This window comes from Prinia subflava, chromosome 15, assembly GCF_021018805.1.
Source record: "Prinia subflava isolate CZ2003 ecotype Zambia chromosome 15, Cam_Psub_1.2, whole genome shotgun sequence".
NCBI classification, from domain to species: Eukaryota; Metazoa; Chordata; class Aves; order Passeriformes; family Cisticolidae; genus Prinia; species Prinia subflava.
Window position 1 is genome coordinate 15,839,524 of NC_086261.1, and position 19,464 is coordinate 15,858,987.

The 19,464-nt window shown below is 60.6% G+C and overlaps 2 protein-coding genes across 2 annotated transcripts; one reads left to right on the plus strand and one right to left on the minus strand.

Moving 5' to 3' along the window:
• Positions 1–4,054: 4,054 nt before the first annotated feature.
• LOC134558604 (cytochrome P450 1A5-like) lies at positions 4,055–8,003 on the minus strand. The gene is made up of 6 exons (XM_063412619.1): positions 7,129–8,003; positions 6,436–6,562; positions 5,081–5,170; positions 4,867–4,990; positions 4,591–4,677; positions 4,055–4,401 (listed from the first exon to the last, which is right to left on the minus strand). Exons 1-6 carry the CDS (start codon positions 7,975–7,977, stop codon positions 4,095–4,097), a joined length of 1,584 nt encoding a protein of 527 aa, XP_063268689.1. The 5' UTR covers positions 7,978–8,003; the 3' UTR covers positions 4,055–4,094.
• A 5,816-nt stretch (positions 8,004–13,819) lies between these two features.
• Positions 13,820–18,673, plus strand: LOC134558518 (cytochrome P450 1A4-like). Its single transcript, XM_063412461.1, has 6 exons — positions 13,820–14,694; positions 14,879–15,005; positions 15,263–15,352; positions 15,437–15,560; positions 16,098–16,184; positions 17,680–18,673. Exons 1-6 carry the CDS (start codon positions 13,846–13,848, stop codon positions 17,981–17,983), a joined length of 1,581 nt encoding a protein of 526 aa, XP_063268531.1. The 5' UTR covers positions 13,820–13,845; the 3' UTR covers positions 17,984–18,673.
• The last annotated feature ends 791 nt before the right edge of the window (positions 18,674–19,464 follow it).

Below are 19,464 nucleotides of genomic sequence, written 5' to 3' on the forward strand. Positions count from 1 at the left end.
CCCTGAATGCACCCCGGCTCTCCAGCCCCATCCTGCAGCCGAGGCAGAGTTTGAGGAGCATCCACCAGCCCAGAGGCTTTTGGCTCACACTGCCGGTGTTTGTGGGACCTGGTGGCCCCTGGTGCTCCCATCCCTCGGCCCATGGAGAATCCTGCCAGGCTGGGGGAATTCCTGGGACCCTGGAGCTTTTTCTGCGTGCAGGGAGGAGCTATCTCCACATCTCTGCTGTTTCTCTCTCAGCCTGGGGACAAACTCCGTCCTTGCCCTCCTTCCTGCCCTCTGATTCACAGGCACCTTGTACCTCTGATGGCGTGGGGCGATCAATGAGCCCAAACACGGCCTCCTTCCTGCTGGGAAGAGGGAGAGGAGGCTGGAGAGGGGAAAAGGGTTCACCAGGATTTGGGATGCTGGGACAGAGCCATGTACCAGGTTGAATGTGCCCAGCTCCTCTGGATCCAGCTCTGCTCCAGCCACAGATCCAACCTGGATGGATGCAGAGCCAGCATCTTCCTCACCCAGCAGCTCCAGCACCCCAGACACTGCTCGTGGAGGCTGAGCAGAGATGGGTTTTCCCCCAAAAGGCAGAAACCAGCATGGAGATCAGAGCCCAACCCTGTCCCCACTGGAGGTGCAAAGAGAAAGGTGGTGTTGGGGGGTTTCTTTTGTCACCAGTGCTGGGGGCAAACAGCAAGAGTGACACACAGAAGCATTAGTCCCCGTGAGGGGATGACTCCTGATAACACAGCCAAATAACACAGCCTGATAAACAGCCAAAGGACAGAAATTAAAATGCAGGGTTCACTTTTAATCGGGAGGGCAATTGGGTGTTAAAATTACTCCTCTCTTCCATCCAGGAGAGTCACAGGTGGTTGTTCTGGCCTATTTTGGGGCTAGGATCTGACTTTCCCAGCGAGGAGACGCCACGAACCTCAGTGCTGGCATCAGGCAGGTGTCTCAGCCAGAGGGAGAAGTCTGTGCCTGCCCAGAGCTTTTCCTGCAGGATTCAGGGTGCTGGGAGCATTCGGAAGGGGAGCTGGAGCCCTGCTGCCATGGCTGGACCCATGAGTCATTTTAAAACCAACCATAAAAGCAATTTTCCGTGGAGTGATCAAAGCTTCCCTGGCTTATCACCGCCCCGATTCCAGTAACGAAACCGCGGCGCTCGCAGACTGCCCGGGCAGTAATTGGAGGGCTTAATTGAGGAAGGTCATTAGGGGCAGGCAAAGATAGGGGAGCTGGAGCCTCTCACCTACTGTGAGTTACTGAGGCTTTCACGGCAGAGATGATGAAAAGGGGAGGTTCAGGGAAAGGTTCCTCCTCCAGAAGGTGCTGGGCACTGCCCAGGCTCCCCAGGGAATGGGCACAGCCGGAGCTTCAGGAGAGTTTGGGCAATGCTCTGAGGCACAGGGTGGGATTGCTGGGAGGTGTGTGCAGGGCCAGGGGCTGGGCTGATGATCCTTGGAGTCCCTTCCAGCTCAGGAGGGTAAATTCTATGATTTTATGGACCCCTGGTGTCTGGGCTGCTGGATGGGTGTCCAGGAGCTGTGAGCGTGCAGGGATCTCAGACCAAGGTCTCAGGGGTCCCTCCTGCCTTTGCAGAATGCCTGGAAAAGTCTTCCACAGCTCTGTGGGGTGGTTCTGTTGGCATCAAGAGAGGGAGAGGTGCTAAATCAGGTAGGGAGTGACAAAGCTGCTGCTTTGCCTCCAGCCCCGTGAAGAGAAGGGAAGGATAACCTCCCTGCCCTTTCCTCTGCCCTCCAGCCTCTTCCCCTCCCCTGCTCCATCCTGACACAGGGCTGGCTTCTTCAGCCCTCAATGAATGGATTTTGGGGAGCCCTTCCACCAGCAAGAGGCTGTTCCACACCACTGATGTTAATATTAAGCTGCTTATCTGCCCCGGGGCTATAAAACTCTCATCTGCAAAGGGGGGAAAAAATTTCCTGCTGTTCTTTCTATCTGCTCCCACTTATTGCAGCCTTATCAGCACACCCAGGCAGCCTCCAGGGCATGGGAGTCACGCAATGGCTGCAGCAAACGGGGCCTGTGGTCCCACGGCAGGCCCAGTGCCACGTGTCCCCACGGGGCCAAGTCCGCCCCATGGGGACAGCATGGCACTGGTGACATGGCAGCATGGCCAGGACAGCTCCTGACAGTGTCGCTGCTGCTCTGAGTCACCAGGATAGGCACTGAGATGCACCTGCAGTGCATGGTCCCACCTTCCCCTGCAGCAGGGGAGAATGTTGGCCTTGGGATGTCACAGAATCACGGAATCACCGGGTTGGAAGAGACCTCCAGGATCATCAGCTCCAACCCAACCCTAACCTCAACTAAACCATGGCACCAAGTGCCTTATCCAGCCTTAAACACCTCCAGGGATGGTGACTCCACCACCTCTCTGGGCAAAACTTTCCAGTACTTTATCACCCTTTCTGTAAAAAACTTTTTTCTAATATCCAGCCTATATTTCCCTTTTTGCAGCCTAAGACCCTGTCCTGTCATTCTGTCAGTGTCTGCCTGGAGAGAGAGACCAACCCCACCTGACACAGCCACCATTCAGGGAGTTGTAGGGAGTGACAAGGTCACCCCTGAGTCTCCTTTTCTCCAGGCTGAACACCCCCAGCTCCCTCAGCTGCTCCTCACAGGGTCTGTGCTCCAAGTCCCTCACCTTCCCTTGTGGGAGGTGGGTTTGGGACTTTGTTGCGCTGCTCTGTGTCCTTGGCATTGTTGGTGGAGCTGTGATTTGGCTGGTGAACCTCATGGCTTGTCCTAAAGCACCCTTCCACTTTTTTCCCAAGGCCTTTTTTGACAGCCTGCAGCAGGTCTGGACCTTCCCCTCCAGCGCTTTTCCTACGATATTGGGGTTGTGACATTAGACTGGGAGGACAAAGCTGCTGTGACACCAGCAGCTGCTTGTGCTGCCTCAGAGATTTCGAGTGGCTCTGAGGCTGTGTCACGAACTGGCGACCAAGAAGGGCCTGAACACACAGAGTCACTCCTTTCCCCCCAGGTTGGTTCAGCGGGTCTGGACAAGCCAGGATCTCTCTGAAGTCTTGGGCAATTGGCTTCCCCCTTCTCTTCCCCACCGTGCTTTCATCTCTGCCTCTTCTGGGAAGCTTCTGCGCCACACCTGATGAGAGATTGGCATTTGGACATGGCAGGAGCTCTGGCTGGAGCCCCACGGCTCGGGGTCTGGGGCTGTGGGGGCAGAATCCTCCCCTGGGAGCAGAGTGTGCTCGTCCCTGTGTCACCGCTGCCGAGTGGCAGTGTTGGCTGCGGTGGCTTTGCGTGCAAGCTGGGCAAAAGGAGGAATCTGGCTCTGCTGGCATGGGCTGAGTGGCAGCCAATGTAAACTCTTGGGTTTGAGCTGGAGCAATTCCTGGTTCTCTTTCTCTTCCTGCTGTGAAAACACCTTTGTTCCAGCCTAGAACAGCTGCAGCTCGGCTTTCTCAGCAGCCAGGGCTGAAGGTGTCCTTCCTTGTATCCTTTCTTGTGTCCTTCCTTGAGCCCTTTCTTGTGCCCTTCCTTGTGCTCTTCCTTGTGTCCTCCTTGTGTCTTTCAGGGCCACCACCGGCCATGGTGAAGGAGGTGGATGAAGGCTCAGGTTGCACCAGGGGAGGTTTGGATATCGGGAAAATTTCTTCACCGTAAAGGTGTTCAGTGGTGGAGTCACCACCCTTGGGGGTGATAAAACCTGTGGCACGTGGGGACACGGGTTAGTGGTGGCCATAGCACTGCTGGCTTTGATGATATTAAAGCCTTTTCCAACCTGAACAATTCTGTAGTTCTGTGATTCTGAAATACCAGTGGGGGCTGTGGGGTTATGGCACCGGAGATATGCACAGATAGATGCTCTCTGCATCTGTCAGAGCAGTTCCGAAAGGATACAGTCCAAGCCTGGATGTGGTGGAACAGCCAGCATTTAATGGAATATCCAACACTAGAAACACCAGGAAACAAAAAAAGGCCATGGCTGCTACGAAACAAAGCAGATAAAACAAGAGTCCCAGCAGTTTTGGTTTATTCCATCACCCCTCAAAGCTGTCACAGGCCCGGCTCTGCTGCAGGGACAGCCTGGAGGTGTCTGTTCCCCGCGCTCAGCTCTCGCCCCTCGTGGGGAAGCGCTGCCTGGCCTGGAAGTGCTCACACCTCCTGTGCTTCAGGGACAGTCCGTAGAGCGGGGTCATGTCCGCCCTGCTGCCCTCGCAGACGCTGAACTGCAGCTGCTGCAGCAGCGTGGCCAGGAAGAGGAACACCTGGCACCTGGCGATGCTCTCCCCGATGCAGCGCCTCCTCCCCAGGCCGAACATCAGCACCTTCTCCCCAATGTCTTTGTTCACTTTGGTCCCGTCAGCGCTGAGGAAACGCTCGGGGCTGAAGGTCTCTGGGTCCTTCCAAAGCTTCCTGGAAGGGAGAATGTGGGGTGTTGGGATGGTTTCTGCTGGTCAGGGATGTCAGGGGGACACTGGAAGGTGGGAACTGTCAGGAAGAACATCCCTGATGGTTTGCCACTGCAGGAGGGGACCTGTTTGCCACCACAGGAAGGGACTGGTTTGTCACCACAGGAGGGTTTGTGCCTCACAGGGTACTCACTCGTCGTGGTTCACCTGCCACTGGTTGATGAACACGCAGGTGTCCTTTGGGATGTAGTAGCCGTTCAACACCGTGTCCTTGGTCGTGCTGGGGAGAGAAAAGACGGAGAGCTGGGCAAGCCCAAGGGTTCTTCTCATCCTCAGAGGACTGCCAGGCTGCTCCTGCAGGGTGTGACCCACAGGGGTGGTTTGTGGGGGCAGCTGTGCCCTCCACGAGCCTCACACGGTGCCTCAAGGCCACCTCGTCCCTGGACCAGCTCTGCAGCGCAGCCCGTACCTGTGTGGGATGGCGAAGGGCAGGAAGGAGGAGTGCCTGAACACCTCCAGGATAAAGGCTTCCATGTAGGGCAGCGTGCCCTGGTCCGACAGCCGCGGCCGCCGCTCCCGCCCGATGGTCCGGTCTGGGGAGGGGCAGAGGGGAGAGGGTCAGGATCGGGATCGGGGCTGAGCAGAGGGGTTTGGCCCCAGAGGAAGGGAATTCATGGACTCACCGAGCTCCTCCTGGATCTTCCTCTGGATGTCAGGGTATGTCACAAGGTACATGAGGCTCCAGGACAGGGCTGTGGTGACGGTGTCGAAGCCTGGGCACAGAGGATGGGCTGTGGGTGAGCTCAGCACAGCACCCACCCTGGCCTGCAGGCTGACACAGGGCTGACCATCACACAGGGCTGACCATTACACAGGGCTGACCATCACACAGGGCTGACCATTACACAGAGCTGACCATCACACAGGGCTGACCATCACACAGGGCTGACCATCACACAGGACTGACCACCACACAGGGCTGACCATCACCACAGGGCTGACCATCACACAGACCTGACCATCACCACAGGACTGACCATCACACAGGACTGACCATCACACAGAGCTGACCATCACACAGGGCTGACCACCACACAGGGCTGAGCACACAGGGCTGACCATCACACGGGGCTGACCACCACACAGGGCTGACCACCACACAGAGCTGACCACTACACAGGGCTGACCATCACATAGGGCTGACCACCACAAGGGGCTGACCATCACACAGGGCTGACCACCACACAGGACTGACCATCACACAGGGCTGACCATCACCACAGGGCTGACCATCACACAGGGCTGACCACCACACAGGGCTGACCATCACAGAGGACTGACCAGCACACAGGGCTGACCATCACACAGGGCTGACCACCACACAGGGCTGACCCGCACAGAGGACTGACCATCACACAGGGCTGACAACCACACAGGGCTGACAACCACACAGGACTGACCATCACACAGGGCTGACCATCACACAGGGCTGACCCACACACAAGGCTGACCACCACATGGGGCTGACCATCACACAGGGCTGAACACCACCACACAGGGCTGACCACCACACAGGGCTGACCACCACACACCCCATCAGTCTGGGGTGGCTGAGGAGGTAGGGGACATGCTGGACACAGAGCAAGGCTTGGGGCTTTATTCTGCCTTAATAAGCTTTGCTGAAATACCCTGCTCTCTCAACCTGTCCCGCTCCTGCGTTGTGTCAGGTTTGTACAGCTTCTCCGGAATTGGGGGAATTTCCAGAGAAAGATGAATCAGCCCACAGACATCGCCCTCAGCCAGGAAAAGCTACCCTGGTTTGTGAGGCTTGGCTGAGCTGTAACCCATGCCCTTCACTTTTCCAGAGCTGATGCCCCAGACTGGTCTCTAGAGGCACCCCTGGAAGGCCCAGTGAGCAGGAGAGCCAGTGCTTAGACCCAAACCGGCCGCTGGTGTTGGACCAGGAAGGGTCAGACAGGAGGAGCTGAGGAAAATCTGGGAGCATCTGCCACAGCAGAGGAGGGGTGGGAGAGGATACCTGCTCCAAAGAGGTCATTCACGAGGTTGACGATCTTCTCCTTGGGGATCTGAATGGCCGTGCTTGTTCCCAGCTTTTTGTCCAGGCACTGCTCGATGAGGGAGTCCGTGATGTCCCTGATGTTGTTCTGAGAGGAAGAGGAGGCAAAGTCACGGAGCAGGATGGGCAGAGGGGCAGAAGCCCGTAGCCACATGAGCTCTGGAGAGCCTCATCCCCCAGTGGTGCCTGTGGAAACAAGGAGAGGGTTCTGCAAGGAACCCGGGCACAGAGCAGAGATTCAACCACCAGGCTGACCACACCACACAGGGAAAGGAGGAGATGCTGAGAGGCTCATGAAGCTGACCTGGGGAGGTTCAGTGGGACATTGGGAAAAGGTTCCTCCCCCAGAGGGTGCTGGGTCCCCCAGGGAATGGGCACGGCCCTGAGGCTGCCAGAGCTCCAGGAGAGTTTGGACAACACTCTGAGGCACAGGGTGGGATTGCTGGGAGGTGTGTGCCAGGATCTGGACTTTGAGGATCCTTGTGTGAACCAGCTCAGGACATTCCATGATTCTATGATATTCTATGATTCTATGATATTCTGTGATTCTGTGAGGAGGACTGAGGAGAGACAATGGCCATTGCTGGTTGGCTGCCAGAACGAAAACACCTCCCTGATAGGAGCAGAGCAGGTGAGGGTCCTGCAAGCTCTCACCTCGTCGTAGGTCTCGTAGTGCTCCTTGACCCTTTTCTGCAGGAAGCTGAGGAGGTACTTGTTGAAATCTATGAACAGTTTCATGCTGCGGCTGGGCAGGTAGCGCAGCACGGGGATGAAGTCGGCGGGGTTGCCAGCACCGGTCACATTGGTGAACTCCTCGGTGGAATTCACCAGGCGGAGCAGCTCCTGGTCCTCGTGCTCGTAGCGCTTGCCGAAGCACATGGCACAGATGACATTGGCCACCGACACCACCACATACCGGTAGGGCTCGAACCTCTTCTCCTCCTCCATCAGCTGCAGGAACTTGGTGACCAGGTACTCGGCCTCCTTGGAGACGTGCTCCTCCAGCAGGCAGCCACAGGACGACGTGGGGCTGGGCGCCGCCGAGAAGCTCTTCAGGGCGCTCTGCGCCAGCTTCCTGCGCGCCTTCCACACCTCCCCGGAGTCGGGGCTGAACGTCAGGCTCTGCCCGTCCGTGACGAATTGGAAGCTGTAGAGGTCGGGGCGCCCCATGAAGTCTTCTCCTTGCCTGACCAGGGCTTGCCGGATGGTGTCCAGCCCGCTGAGCACCAGCACGGGCCGCGAGCCGATGCGCACCTCCATCACGTCCCCGTAGCGCCGGCTCAGCCGCGCCAGCGCCAGGTGCGTGTCCCTGCGCAGCTCCAGCACGTTCCCCAGCACGGGCAGGCCCCGCGGGCCCGGCGGCCGCCGCAGCCCCGCGGGCACGGCCCGCCGCAGCCGCCGCAGCAGCGCCAGCGCCGCGCACAGCGCCGCGGCCACCAGCAGCGCCTCGCTGGCCCACGCCGCGCCGGGGCTGCCCGCCGGCCACATCGCAGCCTTCAGCATCGCCGCGCCAAGCAGCGGCCCTGAGCGAGGGAAGAGCAGCGGTCAGCGAGGGGCTCAGTGCCGGGGCTGCTCCTGACGCTGGGACACGGAGCCACAGCCCCGAGCCAGCGCGGGGGACGGAGCTGCCCCGCAGCGCTGGGGGTTTCCAGCGGCACAAGGTGCGGACCTGTGAAGGCTCCAGTCACACCCACCCATCCTTTAATGGGGATCTCAACTGCCTGAGCCTGCAGTGACACTCCTTTCCCCACAGAAAACCCAAACCCCCACTGGCACAGCCGTGGCTGCTGCCCAGGGAGGACAGTCTTGTAAAATAAGGCATGGAAAACGGCAGCTCAGCAAATCCCAGGGAAGCAAGAGGGGAGGGACAGCAGCTCCTCTGTGAAGGTGGTTCCAAGACCACCAAACCCATCGGGAGTTACAGCCAGGAGGAAGGACCTGCTGCCCATGGGACTGGGGCTTGGGGAGCACGGAGCTTTGTGAGGACACCCAGCTCACCGGGTGAGCAGGACACCCAAGCAGCACCTTCATGGATACGTTCAACCCCCTCTAAACACACAGGCTGTCTCCTACCTGCAGGTCCTTGGGCTGGCTTTTACTGCCCAGGGCTCCCCGCAGAGATTACAGCAGGGGGAACCCTCCTCTGTCTCCTCAACCTTCTTCTCCTGCCACCTCGTTCTCTTCTGCCTGGTGCTTCTGGAAGCCCACGGGTCCCTAAGTGTCCCCTCCCTGCGCTGCTGGGTATTTATCCCCCGAGGGACCGGACCCAGCAAAAGCCCTTGGGAATAGCTACCCATTAACAGACCGGCCGAGCCCGCTGGAGCCTGCCCAAGAAGCCGGGGAAGAGCCTTTCCCCCCTCCGACAGGCTCTGGGGCATGAGTGGTGACTTCTCCTCCTGGCCAGGGCCCTGGAGCCTGCTGTGGGGAGGCAGAAGGGGGTCTTTAGGATAGGGAGGAAGAAGAGGGTCCCTGAGCCCTGCCCTGGGGAGGATGTAGGACATGCTGCCAGCATCGCTGGCTATGGAATGCAGGTACCAGCATTTCCCCAAAAAACTTCTGGGGCTGGCCAGGCTACTCCCAGCCAGAGAGGGCTGTCACCTCCATGGCCGCTCTGGAGGTGCTGGGAGCTGCAGGCTGTGGGAGAGGGGACACGTTTGTGGCAAGGCACCCACCACTCTCCCCATCTCTCCCTGGGGAATCCTCCGGCAGGTCCCCTGTCCCGGGAGCGGTGGCGGCGGGATGGCCCGGGCCGGGGGCAGAGCCAGGCTCAGGTTAACGATTGGCCAGGTTCGCGTGAGAAGGCGGCTGGCTCGCTTCCCCCGGCTCCTCCGGGGCAAACAGGCAGCGAGGAGGAGGAGGAGTGGCGGGGCAGAGGGGAGGAGGTGAGCCCGGCAGATAGGAGAGGTGAAGGGGCAGCACGGGGCAAGGCTGGGGCAGTTCATCCCCCCGAAGCTCTGGGTGACAGCCGACAGGGAAACGCTCCAGCCAGCGGGGCCGCTTCTCCAGGCGGGGCAAAATTCAGGGGAGTTTGGGAAGGGCAGCTGGGATGAGCAGGAACGAGCCAGAGCTTTGGGGTTTGGCCCAAACGTTCCTTCAATCTTCGAAAATTCCAGTGGGAATTTGGCCCAGGTAAAAGCTGAGCTAATATTTAATAAAGGCTTTCAACATCTGGTCTAATCGGGCTCGTTAATAGCAATGACGCCGTTCATTAATGTTTGGCAAGAACAGTTACAAAACGCTGGCTGCTAATATTCCTGCTGATAATTCCCGGGAATGCCGCAGCCCTCCCAGCCCCGGCAAGACCCTCCTCGGGAGCACTTTTGGGGAGGCAGGCTGAGGGAGCAGGGCTTGTCCGGCGGGCTGGATCCTGCCGGCGCCTCCCATCCCTGTGGATCTTCCCGGACCCATCGCGTGGGGCTGGGTTGGGGCTGGGGCTACTGAGTGTCCTCCCTCCCCCGGCAGCCTTTCAGACCCTGTGCTGATGCTGAACCCACCCACTCCTCATCCACCGCATCCCAAAACCCTGGAGAAGCTGCGGAGAGTCCCGGAGAGGTTCCCCAGGACCCTCTTCCAACCTTCCCAGCCCTGCTTGTGGCTGCCAAGCCCTGCCAGGGCAGGGTGCCTCCTGATGAGAACAGCCTTGAGAGCTGCTTCCTTGCGTGCCAGGCAGCCTCACACCCCAAAAACACCCTCAGGACACCCTCACCGCTGGCCGCCGCCCCTCGCCGAGCCCGCGGAGCCCCGGAGCTACCTGGGGGCTGCCCGAGGGACCCCGCGGGCTTCCTGTCCCTGCTGGGGGTGGCTGTCCCCTCCGCGGGTCACCACGGGCAGTGCCGGGCTGTGCGTGCAGGGACGGGCGGCGGCGGGAGGGTGACGGTGCCCGCAGGCACGAGTGGCACGGCATGTGTGGCACGAGCACACGCCCGCGCACGAGGGACACGGAGGGGGGTTGGCACCCCCGAGCCTGTCCCTGGACAAGGATGCGGCTCCGTGCGTGCCAGGAGCGTGTGCCGCCTGTCTCTGCGGGGACACAGCTGGCCCGTGTGAGGGGACACACCTGGCCGGTGTGCGGGGACACAGCTGGCCCGTGTGCGGGGACACAGCTGGCCCTGTGCGGGGTCAGAGCTGGCCGGTGTGGGGGGGACACAGCTGGCTGGTGTGGGGGGACACAGCTGGCCCGTGTGCGGGGACACAGCTGGCCCGTGTGCGGGGACACGGGGCGAGCAGTCGCACACTCGCGGGAAGGATGCGGGGACGCTGGGACAGACACACGGAGCCCTGTGCGAGTGTTGTACGAGGTGCCTCGGCGCCAGAGACATCCCCGGTCGGGCTCCGTGGACACCCTGGCGAGCGTCCCCAGCCGTGGGGCGCATTTGTGGCATTTGTGGTCAGCCCTGCAGTGCGGGGCACGGCTCGGTGTCGCCCGGCGCTGAGAGAGGACATTTCGGGTGGCACGGCTGGCACCTCCCCGCTTTGCGCTCCCGTCTCTCCCTCTCCCCGTGGCTGGAAAGGGCTGCGGTGACCGTGTCCTGTCGAGGGCACACAAATGACAGGGGCACTGCTGTCCCCTCGCAGGTGGTGCAGCGTGCTGTGGCAGAGGGCACCCGTGTTGACACTGAAGATTGTCCCCAGTGCTGGGGACCCCCCACAAGCTCCCCAACCCCAGCCAGCCGCGGGGGGAGCCGATCCTGAGCTGCTCCGGCGCCGCCCTGACCCCGGGCCAGGCTCCTGGACGTGAGGCCACCGCCCTGGTCCTTTAAAAACCATTTCCCCCCCACCCACCCATAGCGTGACTGCGAGTGACCGGGGCGGCCCTGCGGGTCTGGCCGGAGCCCCTTCGCACGCGATGTCCCTAATGCCACCTCTGGGACACCCCGGCGGGCGGGACCCCCTGGCCTATCCCCCACCTCTTGGCGGCAGGGCTGGGAACACGGCTGCGGGCGGAGGGAGCAGATTTTGGGAGCGGGCTGGTCCCCCTTGTCCTCGCTGAAGGGCAGGACCTGGCCTGTCACCCCTCGGGGACCGGGGCTGGGGGCTGCCAACTCTGCCTGAGCCCCCCTTCGGACACGAACATCCACTCCGACGTGTCCCTTCTCCCTCCGGCTGCACCCTCTGCCCCATCCCAGCCCCACCTCGCCCCTCGGGTCGCCCTGTCCCCAGGGGACAGAGGTGACAGAGGGCACGGCGGCTTCTCACGCGAACCTGGACAATCTTTAACCGGGCCGGGGCAGCCGGGGCCGTGACCCCCAGGGGCTGCCCGGCCGCCCACGTCCCCACGGGGATCCTACAGAACTGTGGGGTGGTCCCGCAGCGCCAGGCGGGGGGACACGCGCGGGTGCCGCCCGCTCTGCTCTCCCGGGCACACCGGCGGCGGGACGGCCACAGCCCCCGCCGAGGTGCGCGATCGCTTCAGCCCCGCGGAGGGGGGTCTGCGCTCATCCCCGCGGGTCCGCGGAGCCCCGGTGGGGCGGAATCCCCCTGTCCCCCCCTCCCGGCCCGCCCCGGGGCGGTTTTCCCACGCTCCCGCCGTCCCCACGGCTCCGGACACCGCGGATGTCCCAAGGCTGCGGGCAGAGGGGCGGGGGGCGCGGGCGGGGGCGTGCGGAGCCCTCTGGGTCTGGGGGGGAGCAGGGCAGCCGGGGCGGCCCCCGGGGGGGTCCTGGGGAGCAGCGGGGCACGGGACCGGCGCCTTTAAGATCCTGCCGGTAGCGTGACTGGAGTGACCGGGGCGGTGCGGGTTTGCCCAAACATCCCGCCCTCTTCGCACGCGATGCCCGCCCCGGGCTGGAACCCACGGGCGGCACCGACACCCCCGCACCCCACGGCACGACCTGGCGGGACCCCCCTCCCTGGCTCACCCTCCCCCGGCCGCCCCGCAGCCTCCCCTCCCGGGATGCGCGGGGGTCCCGCAGCCCCGGCTCGGGGGAGCCCCGGCCCGGGGGCGCGGGGCTGGGGGGGCGTGGGGGGGTCCGGGGAACTCTTGGGGAGTTTGGGGTCACGTGACGGGAGGGGCCGGCCAATCAGAGCTCGGGGCCGTGCATATAAAGCAGGAGCGGCGGGGAGCGGGCACCTGCCGCGGGATCGGGCCCCTCCCGCTGCTCCGCGCCGCTCCCGCAGAGGTGAGTACCGGAGAGCCCGGAGCGCCATGGACCGGGGCTGGGGGGCACTTCCAGCACCCCCGGGTGATGGACAGCCCCGCCGTGGGCTGTCCCCCCTTCCCGGCCCCGCAGCATCCTTTCCCCACCTGTTGGAAGGTGGGTTCTGGGGGACCCTCACAGGTCTTTCCGCTGCTGAGGGCTGGGAAGGGGTCCCGGCTGGGCTGCGCCCGCTGCTGTGCAAGGTCCCCACAGCCCCCCGGAATGTCCCCCTCGGGTGTCCTGTGGGGGCTGTGGCACCCTGACAAACCCGAGGGAAGGGGGGATTCAGCCAACCTCCTCCCAGCCCTGCTGGGGGTTTTCGGAAAGACTTCATCCCGTGAGGAGCTGGGGGTTGGACTCGATGATCCTGAGGAGCCCCTCCAGCTTGTGGGACTCTATGAATCCAAGGTTTCTGACAGAGCTAGGAGCGGGGTGCACCCATCCCGCTGGCCCCCGCTGCTGCCAGAGTTATTTTCCGTAGCCCTGGATCTTTGGGACTGTTCCTGGCACTGCTGTCTTGAGCTTGCTGGTGGGTTGGTGACTCGATCATCTCTCCTCTAGCCAAGCGCTCTGCAAAAGTCTTTGAGGAGAAAATAAAGTTCCCGTGGTTACGAGGGCACTTTGCTTTCCTGGCATGTAGGGAAAAAGTTGAGGGAACTATTCCTTCCACTCCTGGCTAGCAAAAGACCCGATTTTTAGCGTGAGGAGTTTCCTAAAGTGCGGCAGCTGCAGATCAGCAATGACGCTCTGCTCCTGCCCTGTCCTGCGCTGCCGCTGCTCCAAGTGGCTCAGCCTAGAGACCAGCCCCAGCTCCTAACGCGTCTTTGGTTTATTCCTGAGGGTTCTAAACTCCAGTCTAAGAGTCTGCTGCGGGGAAAGGGGTGCCGCAAAGTCGCTGACTTTAAGCTGAGGTCCGAGCTAAGGGATGGGTGGGTGTGATTGGAGCCTTCACAGTGGCACTGGAAACCCCCAGGTTTGGGTTTTCTGTGGGGAAAGGAGTGTCACTGCAGGCTCAGGCAGTTGAGATCCCCATTAAAGGACGGGTGGGTGTGACTGGAGCCTTCACAGGTCCGCACCTTGTGCCGCTGGAAACCCCCAGCGCTGTGGGGCAGCTCCGACCCCCGCGCTGGCTCGGGGCTGTGGCTCCGTGTCCCAGCGTCAGGAGCACCCCCGGCACTGAGCCCCTCGCTGACCGCTGCTCTTCCCTCGCTCAGGGCCGCTGCTTGGCGCGGCGATGCTGAAGGCTGCGATGTGGCCGGCGGGCAGCCCCGGCGCGGCGTGGGCCAGCGAGGCGCTGCTGGTGGCCGCGGCGCTGTGCGCGGCGCTGGCGCTGCTGCGGCGGCTGCGGCGGGCCGTGCCCGCGGGGCTGCGGCGGCCGCCGGGCCCGCGGGGCCTGCCCGTGCTGGGGAACGTGCTGGAGCTGCGCAGGGACACGCACCTGGCGCTGGCGCGGCTGAGCCGGCGCTACGGGGACGTGATGGAGGTGCGCATCGGCTCGCGGCCCGTGCTGGTGCTCAGCGGGCTGGACACCATCCGGCAAGCCCTGGTCAGGCAAGGAGAAGACTTCATGGGGCGCCCCGACCTCTACAGCTTCCACTACATCTCCAACGGGCAGAGCCTGGCGTTCAGCCCCGACTCCGGGGAGGTGTGGAAGGCGCGCAGGAAGCTGGCGCAGAGCGCCCTGAAGAGCTTCTCGGCGGCGCCCAGCCCCACGTCGTCCTGCGGCTGCCTGCTGGAGGAGCACGTCTCCAAGGAGGCCGAGTACCTGGTCACCAAGTTCCTGCGGCTGATGGAGGAGGAGAAGAGGTTTGACCTCAGCCAGTACGTGGTGGTGTCGGTGGCCAATGTCATCTGTGCCATGTGCTTCGGCAAGCGCTACAAGCACGAGGACCAGGAGCTGCTCAGCCTGGTGAACATGAGCAACGAATTTGGGGAGGTGGCCGGGGGAGGCCACCCCGCCGACTTCATCCCCGTGCTCCGGTACCTGCCCAGCCGCACCATGGAGCTCTTCAAGGACATCAACAGGCGCTTCAACGCCTTTGTGCAGAAAATCGTGCAGGAGCACTACAGCACCTTCGATAAGGTGAGGGTTTGGATGCTCCTGGGTGTGGGTGCAGATGCCTGCAGGAGTCCCCCTGCCTCTCCTGGTACAGCTCCTTGGAGACCTCTGGGCTGCAGCTCTGCCCCTCCCCGAGCCAAGGCTGTCTGGGGCTGGTCTCCCTTCCCTGTGTGTCCGTGGTGTCCCTGAGCCGCCGGCTCTCCCCCAGGAGCACATCAGGGACATCACGGACTCGCTGATCGGGCACTGCCAGGAGAAGAGCGCCGGGGAGGACGCCCACGTCCAGCTCTCTGACGAGAAGATCATCCACATCGTCAACGACCTCTTCGGGGCAGGTGGGAATGCTCCTGAGGGCACCGTTCCATCTTTGGGACGAATCCCAGAGCTGGAGGCCGGGTGGGGACATGGAGCTGCTGGGTGGACACGCTGGCCACGTTTGGGTGTGTGGAGCTGCTGTTGGGTGCCCTTCCGAGCGGTGACCAGGGTTTTTGGTGGCAGCTGATGGGGGAACAAACATCTGGAGCAGTGGAATCTGAAACTCCCACTCCCGTCCTCCTGTGTTAACTAAACAAATTTCCCCACACCCATCCAGGCTTTGACACTGTGGCAACTGCCCTGTCCTGGAGCCTCATGTACGCTGCCTTGTACCCCGACATCCAGAGGAAGATCCAGGAGGAGCTCGGTGAGTCCATGAATTCCCTTCCTCTGGGGCCAGACCTCTCTGCTCTGCCCCGATCCTGACCCTCTCCCCTCTGCCCCTCCCCAGACCGGACCATCGGGCGGGAGCGGCGGCCGCGGCTGTCGGACCGGGGCACGCTGCCCTACACGGAAGCCTTTATCCTGGAGGTGTTCAGGCACTCCTCCTTCATGCCCTTCACCATCCCACACAGGTACGGGCTGCGCTGGCAGAGACATTATTTGGATTTTTTTGGTGTTTTTTTTTTTTTTTTTTTTTTTTTTTTTTTTTTTTTTTTTTTTTTGTTTTTGTTTTTGTTTTTGTTTTTTTTTGGAGTGGTTTTCTGGAAGGTGCCATTTTGGCAGGGAATTGTCCCCCCCCCCCCGTGAGGGGGAAATATTCCAGCTTCTTGCCCTCCTGGGGTTGAATCCTTTGTTTTGAGGGTGGCTTCTCCCAAAAAAACTTTACTGGCAGAATGCCCTTGGATTTATATTTCTTCCTGCCTTGGGAGAAACCACATCACAACGTGTCTGGAACTATCTGCAAAATGAAACTGGAGGTTTTCTGCTGGAGGAAAGTGTAACCAAGACTATTAAATCTCCCAAATACAATCCGGGGTATTTCCTAGCCAGTCCCAAGGGCACAAATAAGGCTTTAAAGATGAAACCCCTGCAGGACTTGCCGGCCTTTGACTTGTCAGGAGCTGTGGGTCTCCTCTAACCTCCCTTTCCACCCCTCGTGTTTCCTTCAGCACGACAAAAGCCACGGTGCTCAACGGCTACTACATCCCCAAGGACACCTGCGTGTTCATCAACCAGTGGCAAGTGAACCACGATGAGTGAGTATTGCAGACCCCCCTGCTCATCTGGGCTGCCATGGCTGCTCTTGGCCTTCAGATCACCCCGACCCTGGTGCCAAAAATGAGTGGATCATGTAAAAAAAGGCAGATTGGACCAAAATGGTATGGATTTGATGCTGAGCCCAGCCCTGGCTCTTCTGGGTGTGGAACTGCTCCAGCTTGACTTGGCCCCTGGTTCAGCAGCTCCCCAGCACCGGGGATTACCTGATTTGTGTGGAAGCTCAGGCTGTTGGATAATCAGGAATCAGTCAATCCTGCTGCCAGGCAGATCCTGTGATCCGAGCTGGCAGCTCTGGATGTGCTGGACGGGAATTGCTCGGTTCCCTTTTTAAGGGAGAACAATGTGCTGATGGGACTCCGTTAAACCCGATGGATCGGTGGGTGGGTGATGGATAAACACTGGCCTGTGTTGTGACTGCTGATAATCAGCTTTGGGAATGATGGGGGGACTCAAAGCAGAGCCCCCTCCTGCCCCTCCACTGCTTCCCAGCACAGACATTCCAGAGGGGGCAAGGAAAGGCTTGGTACAGGAGGGGTTCCCAGATGGGGTATTTTGGATCAAAGTTCAAGGTGTTTGTATCCAAATACCCCAAAAGGCTGGAAACCTGCTGAAATCCCTCCTGCTCCTGCATGGGCATGGAATGGGAATGCTGCCCTTAGGGCAGAGAGGATTCCAGGTATCCTAAAATCCCACCTGGCACCTCCCAGCAGCTGCCCTGGGACAGGCTGGGAAGCTCTGCTGGGAGGATCTGAAAAGGGAAAACCCCTGGTCCCTGTTTTTCCTCTTTGAAGGGCTGCTGGCTGACCCCAGTGCTGAAGCTGCAGGTTCTCTGGCTGCTGGAATTAAATGGATGGAATGAAATCCATCTCTGGCATCTGCCTGGGCAAACACAGCCTGAGCCCGAACAGAGGTTCCAGCAGGCTGAGCTGATGGAGTCTGACAGGGATTTGGTGGTTTAGATCAGGGACTGAGCTTGCCAAGGGCGGTTTTGGACAGAGTGGGAGAGCTGCAAAGCTCCTCTCTGAGAGGAGAGGCTTTGGTCACTGATCCCATTGCTGGGGGTCAAAACTGTCACGATGCCCAAGGGCTGGACCCCTCTGCTCTGGAGCCAGGACCTGGGGACACCTCAGAGCCCTTCCAGGGTCTAAGGGAGAGAGCTGGAGAGGGACTGGGGACAAGGGATGGAGGGACACGACACAGGAAAAGAGCAGGTTTAGGTTAAATATTGGGAAAAAATTCTCCTCTGTGAGGGTGGTGAAGCCATGTAATGGAATTCCCAGAGCAGCTGTGGCTGCCCCTGATCCCTGGCAGAGTCCAAGGCCAGGCTGGACAGAGCTTGGAGCAACTTGGGATGGTGGAAGGTGTCCCTGCCCATGACAGAGGGTGGCACTGGAAAAGCTTTTGTGTCCTCAAACCATTTTTTTCGGCCCTTTGACCAACCCGCCCCCTCCTGAGCGTCCCCTCTGTTTGCAGGACCCTTTGGGAGGAGCCCTCAGCCTTCAGGCCGGAGCGGTTCCTGAGCCCCACGGGGGAGCTGAGCCGCGCCGAGAGCGAGAAGGTGCTGGCCTTCGGGCTGGGCCGGCGGCGCTGCCTCGGGGAGGCCATCGGCCGCTGGGAGATCTTCCTCTTCCTCACCACGCTGCTGCAGCAGCTGCGCTTCAGCCTGCGGCCGGGGGAGCCGGTGGACGTGACCCCGCAGTACGGGCTGACCATGAAGTACAAGAAGTGCGAGGCGTTCCGGATCGAGCAGCGCGCTCCCGCCGACAGCTCCCCGTGAGCCGGGGCAGGCAGCCCCGAGCCGGACACTCGTTTGTGCCGAGGCACAGCCCTGGCAGTGCTGCTTAGCTGGTTCCCCTCCTGGGAACGGCGGCTGGGCTCTGTGGGACTCTTCCCAGCCCCTGGAGCCGGCTCCATCACCCCTTCCCGCGGGGATGGTCCCCAGGGTCTCCTGGGGAGATCCAGCCTGCGGTGGGGAGGGGATGCGGTGGGGTGTCCAAATGTAAATGATGCTCTCCGAGGAGCCTGCCCGCGGGCTGAAATCCTCTTTCCCGGCTCCCTGTGCCGCTGGGAACGGCGGCTTCCCGCTGCTTCAGGAGAGCTCTGCGGGCTGCAGCAGCGCCCGCCCAGAGGGGACCCACCCTGGTGCACCCACACACCCCAATTCCCTGAATGTAAACTCATGGAGTGAATTCCTGATTGTTTCTAATGATTGTAAAAAAAAAAAAAACCAACCCAAAGCCATCATCCACCAGCAGTGCCTCTCCCAAAGTGAGATTTTAAATCAATCCCTGCCATGGAGCCTCCTGGAAAATCTCAAAAGATTGGGAAAGAAGGACAGGGAGCTGTAAGACACTCCCGGCTTTCAGACTAACTCTGTAATTGCTGCCTTTTTAAATATCAGGGTTTGTTTTTTCTTTATCAAGCAATAGATTTCTATATGCAGGTTAAGGAGCAAGGGTTTCAGGTTCAATTCCTGCCTGTTTGTGCCTGTTTGGAATGCAGCCGTGTGCTGGGATGGAAACCACAACATATTCCTAACCAATAAATACTTACATGAACATTTCTTAAGTCTCTTTCTGATTTTATTCCACTGGGAAAGGATTTTTTTGGGAGGGGAAACACCCTATGCCTCTCTATCACCCTTAAAAATCTGAGCTGGTGTGTTGGATCGGGGTTTTTCCAGTGGGAAATGGGTGGGCTGTGATTCCAGTGGCGTTGGGGGAGGATTTCATCCCAAAGGGATGATTCTGGTCCTTCTCCTGTGTAAGGTCTCAGCTGGGATAGGCAGAAAGGCGAAGCCAAGCTCTGGATCAGTTCAGGGCTTCACTAAAAATCGGGAGTAGCTTTCTATCCCTGAAGAAATGGGATCGGTGGGTCAAAGCCAGCCCTTCAGTGAGCCATCCACGGGGACATGCCTCATCCCCACCTCAGAGCAGTTAAATCCCAACCTTTGCAGAGTTCCCCTCAAAAACAAACAAACAAAAAGGCAATAAACATGAACTTTCCATGGAAATGAGAAGGGGCTCTATGGAAAGCCGGGGTCTGTCCATCCCTCAGTGGCCTCCCTGCAGGGATCAGCCCTCAGCGCTCCAGCCCCGCCGGAGCACGGAGCTGTGGTTAATTTTGTTAATTTTGGTGTGGTGATGTGGAAAACTCTGTGAACAGAGCAGCCTTGAAGGGGGAGGGAGAGGATGGGGATGAAGAGGGAGTGGGGGAGGGAGGGATGGGAAGGTGAGAGAGGGGACAGAGGTGTGAGGG

Excerpts from the sequence above, each read along its gene's own strand:
- LOC134558604 (XM_063412619.1), bottom strand. The coding sequence starts at position 7,977 with ATGCTGAAGGCTGCGATGTGGCCGGCGGGCAGCCCCGGCGCGGCGTGG. Across the intron at positions 5,171-6,435 it reads GAATGACCTCTTTGGAGCAG|GCTTCGACACCGTCACCACA; the intron begins GTATCCTCTCCC and ends CTCTGTGCCCAG. Across the intron at positions 4,991-5,080 it reads GAAGATCCAGGAGGAGCTCG|ACCGGACCATCGGGCGGGAG; the intron begins GTGAGTCCATGA and ends GCCCCTCCCCAG.
- LOC134558518 (XM_063412461.1), top strand. The coding sequence starts at position 13,846 with ATGCTGAAGGCTGCGATGTGGCCGGCGGGCAGCCCCGGCGCGGCGTGG. Across the intron at positions 14,695-14,878 it reads ACTACAGCACCTTCGATAAG|GAGCACATCAGGGACATCAC; the intron begins GTGAGGGTTTGG and ends GCTCTCCCCCAG. Across the intron at positions 15,006-15,262 it reads CAACGACCTCTTCGGGGCAG|GCTTTGACACTGTGGCAACT; the intron begins GTGGGAATGCTC and ends ACACCCATCCAG.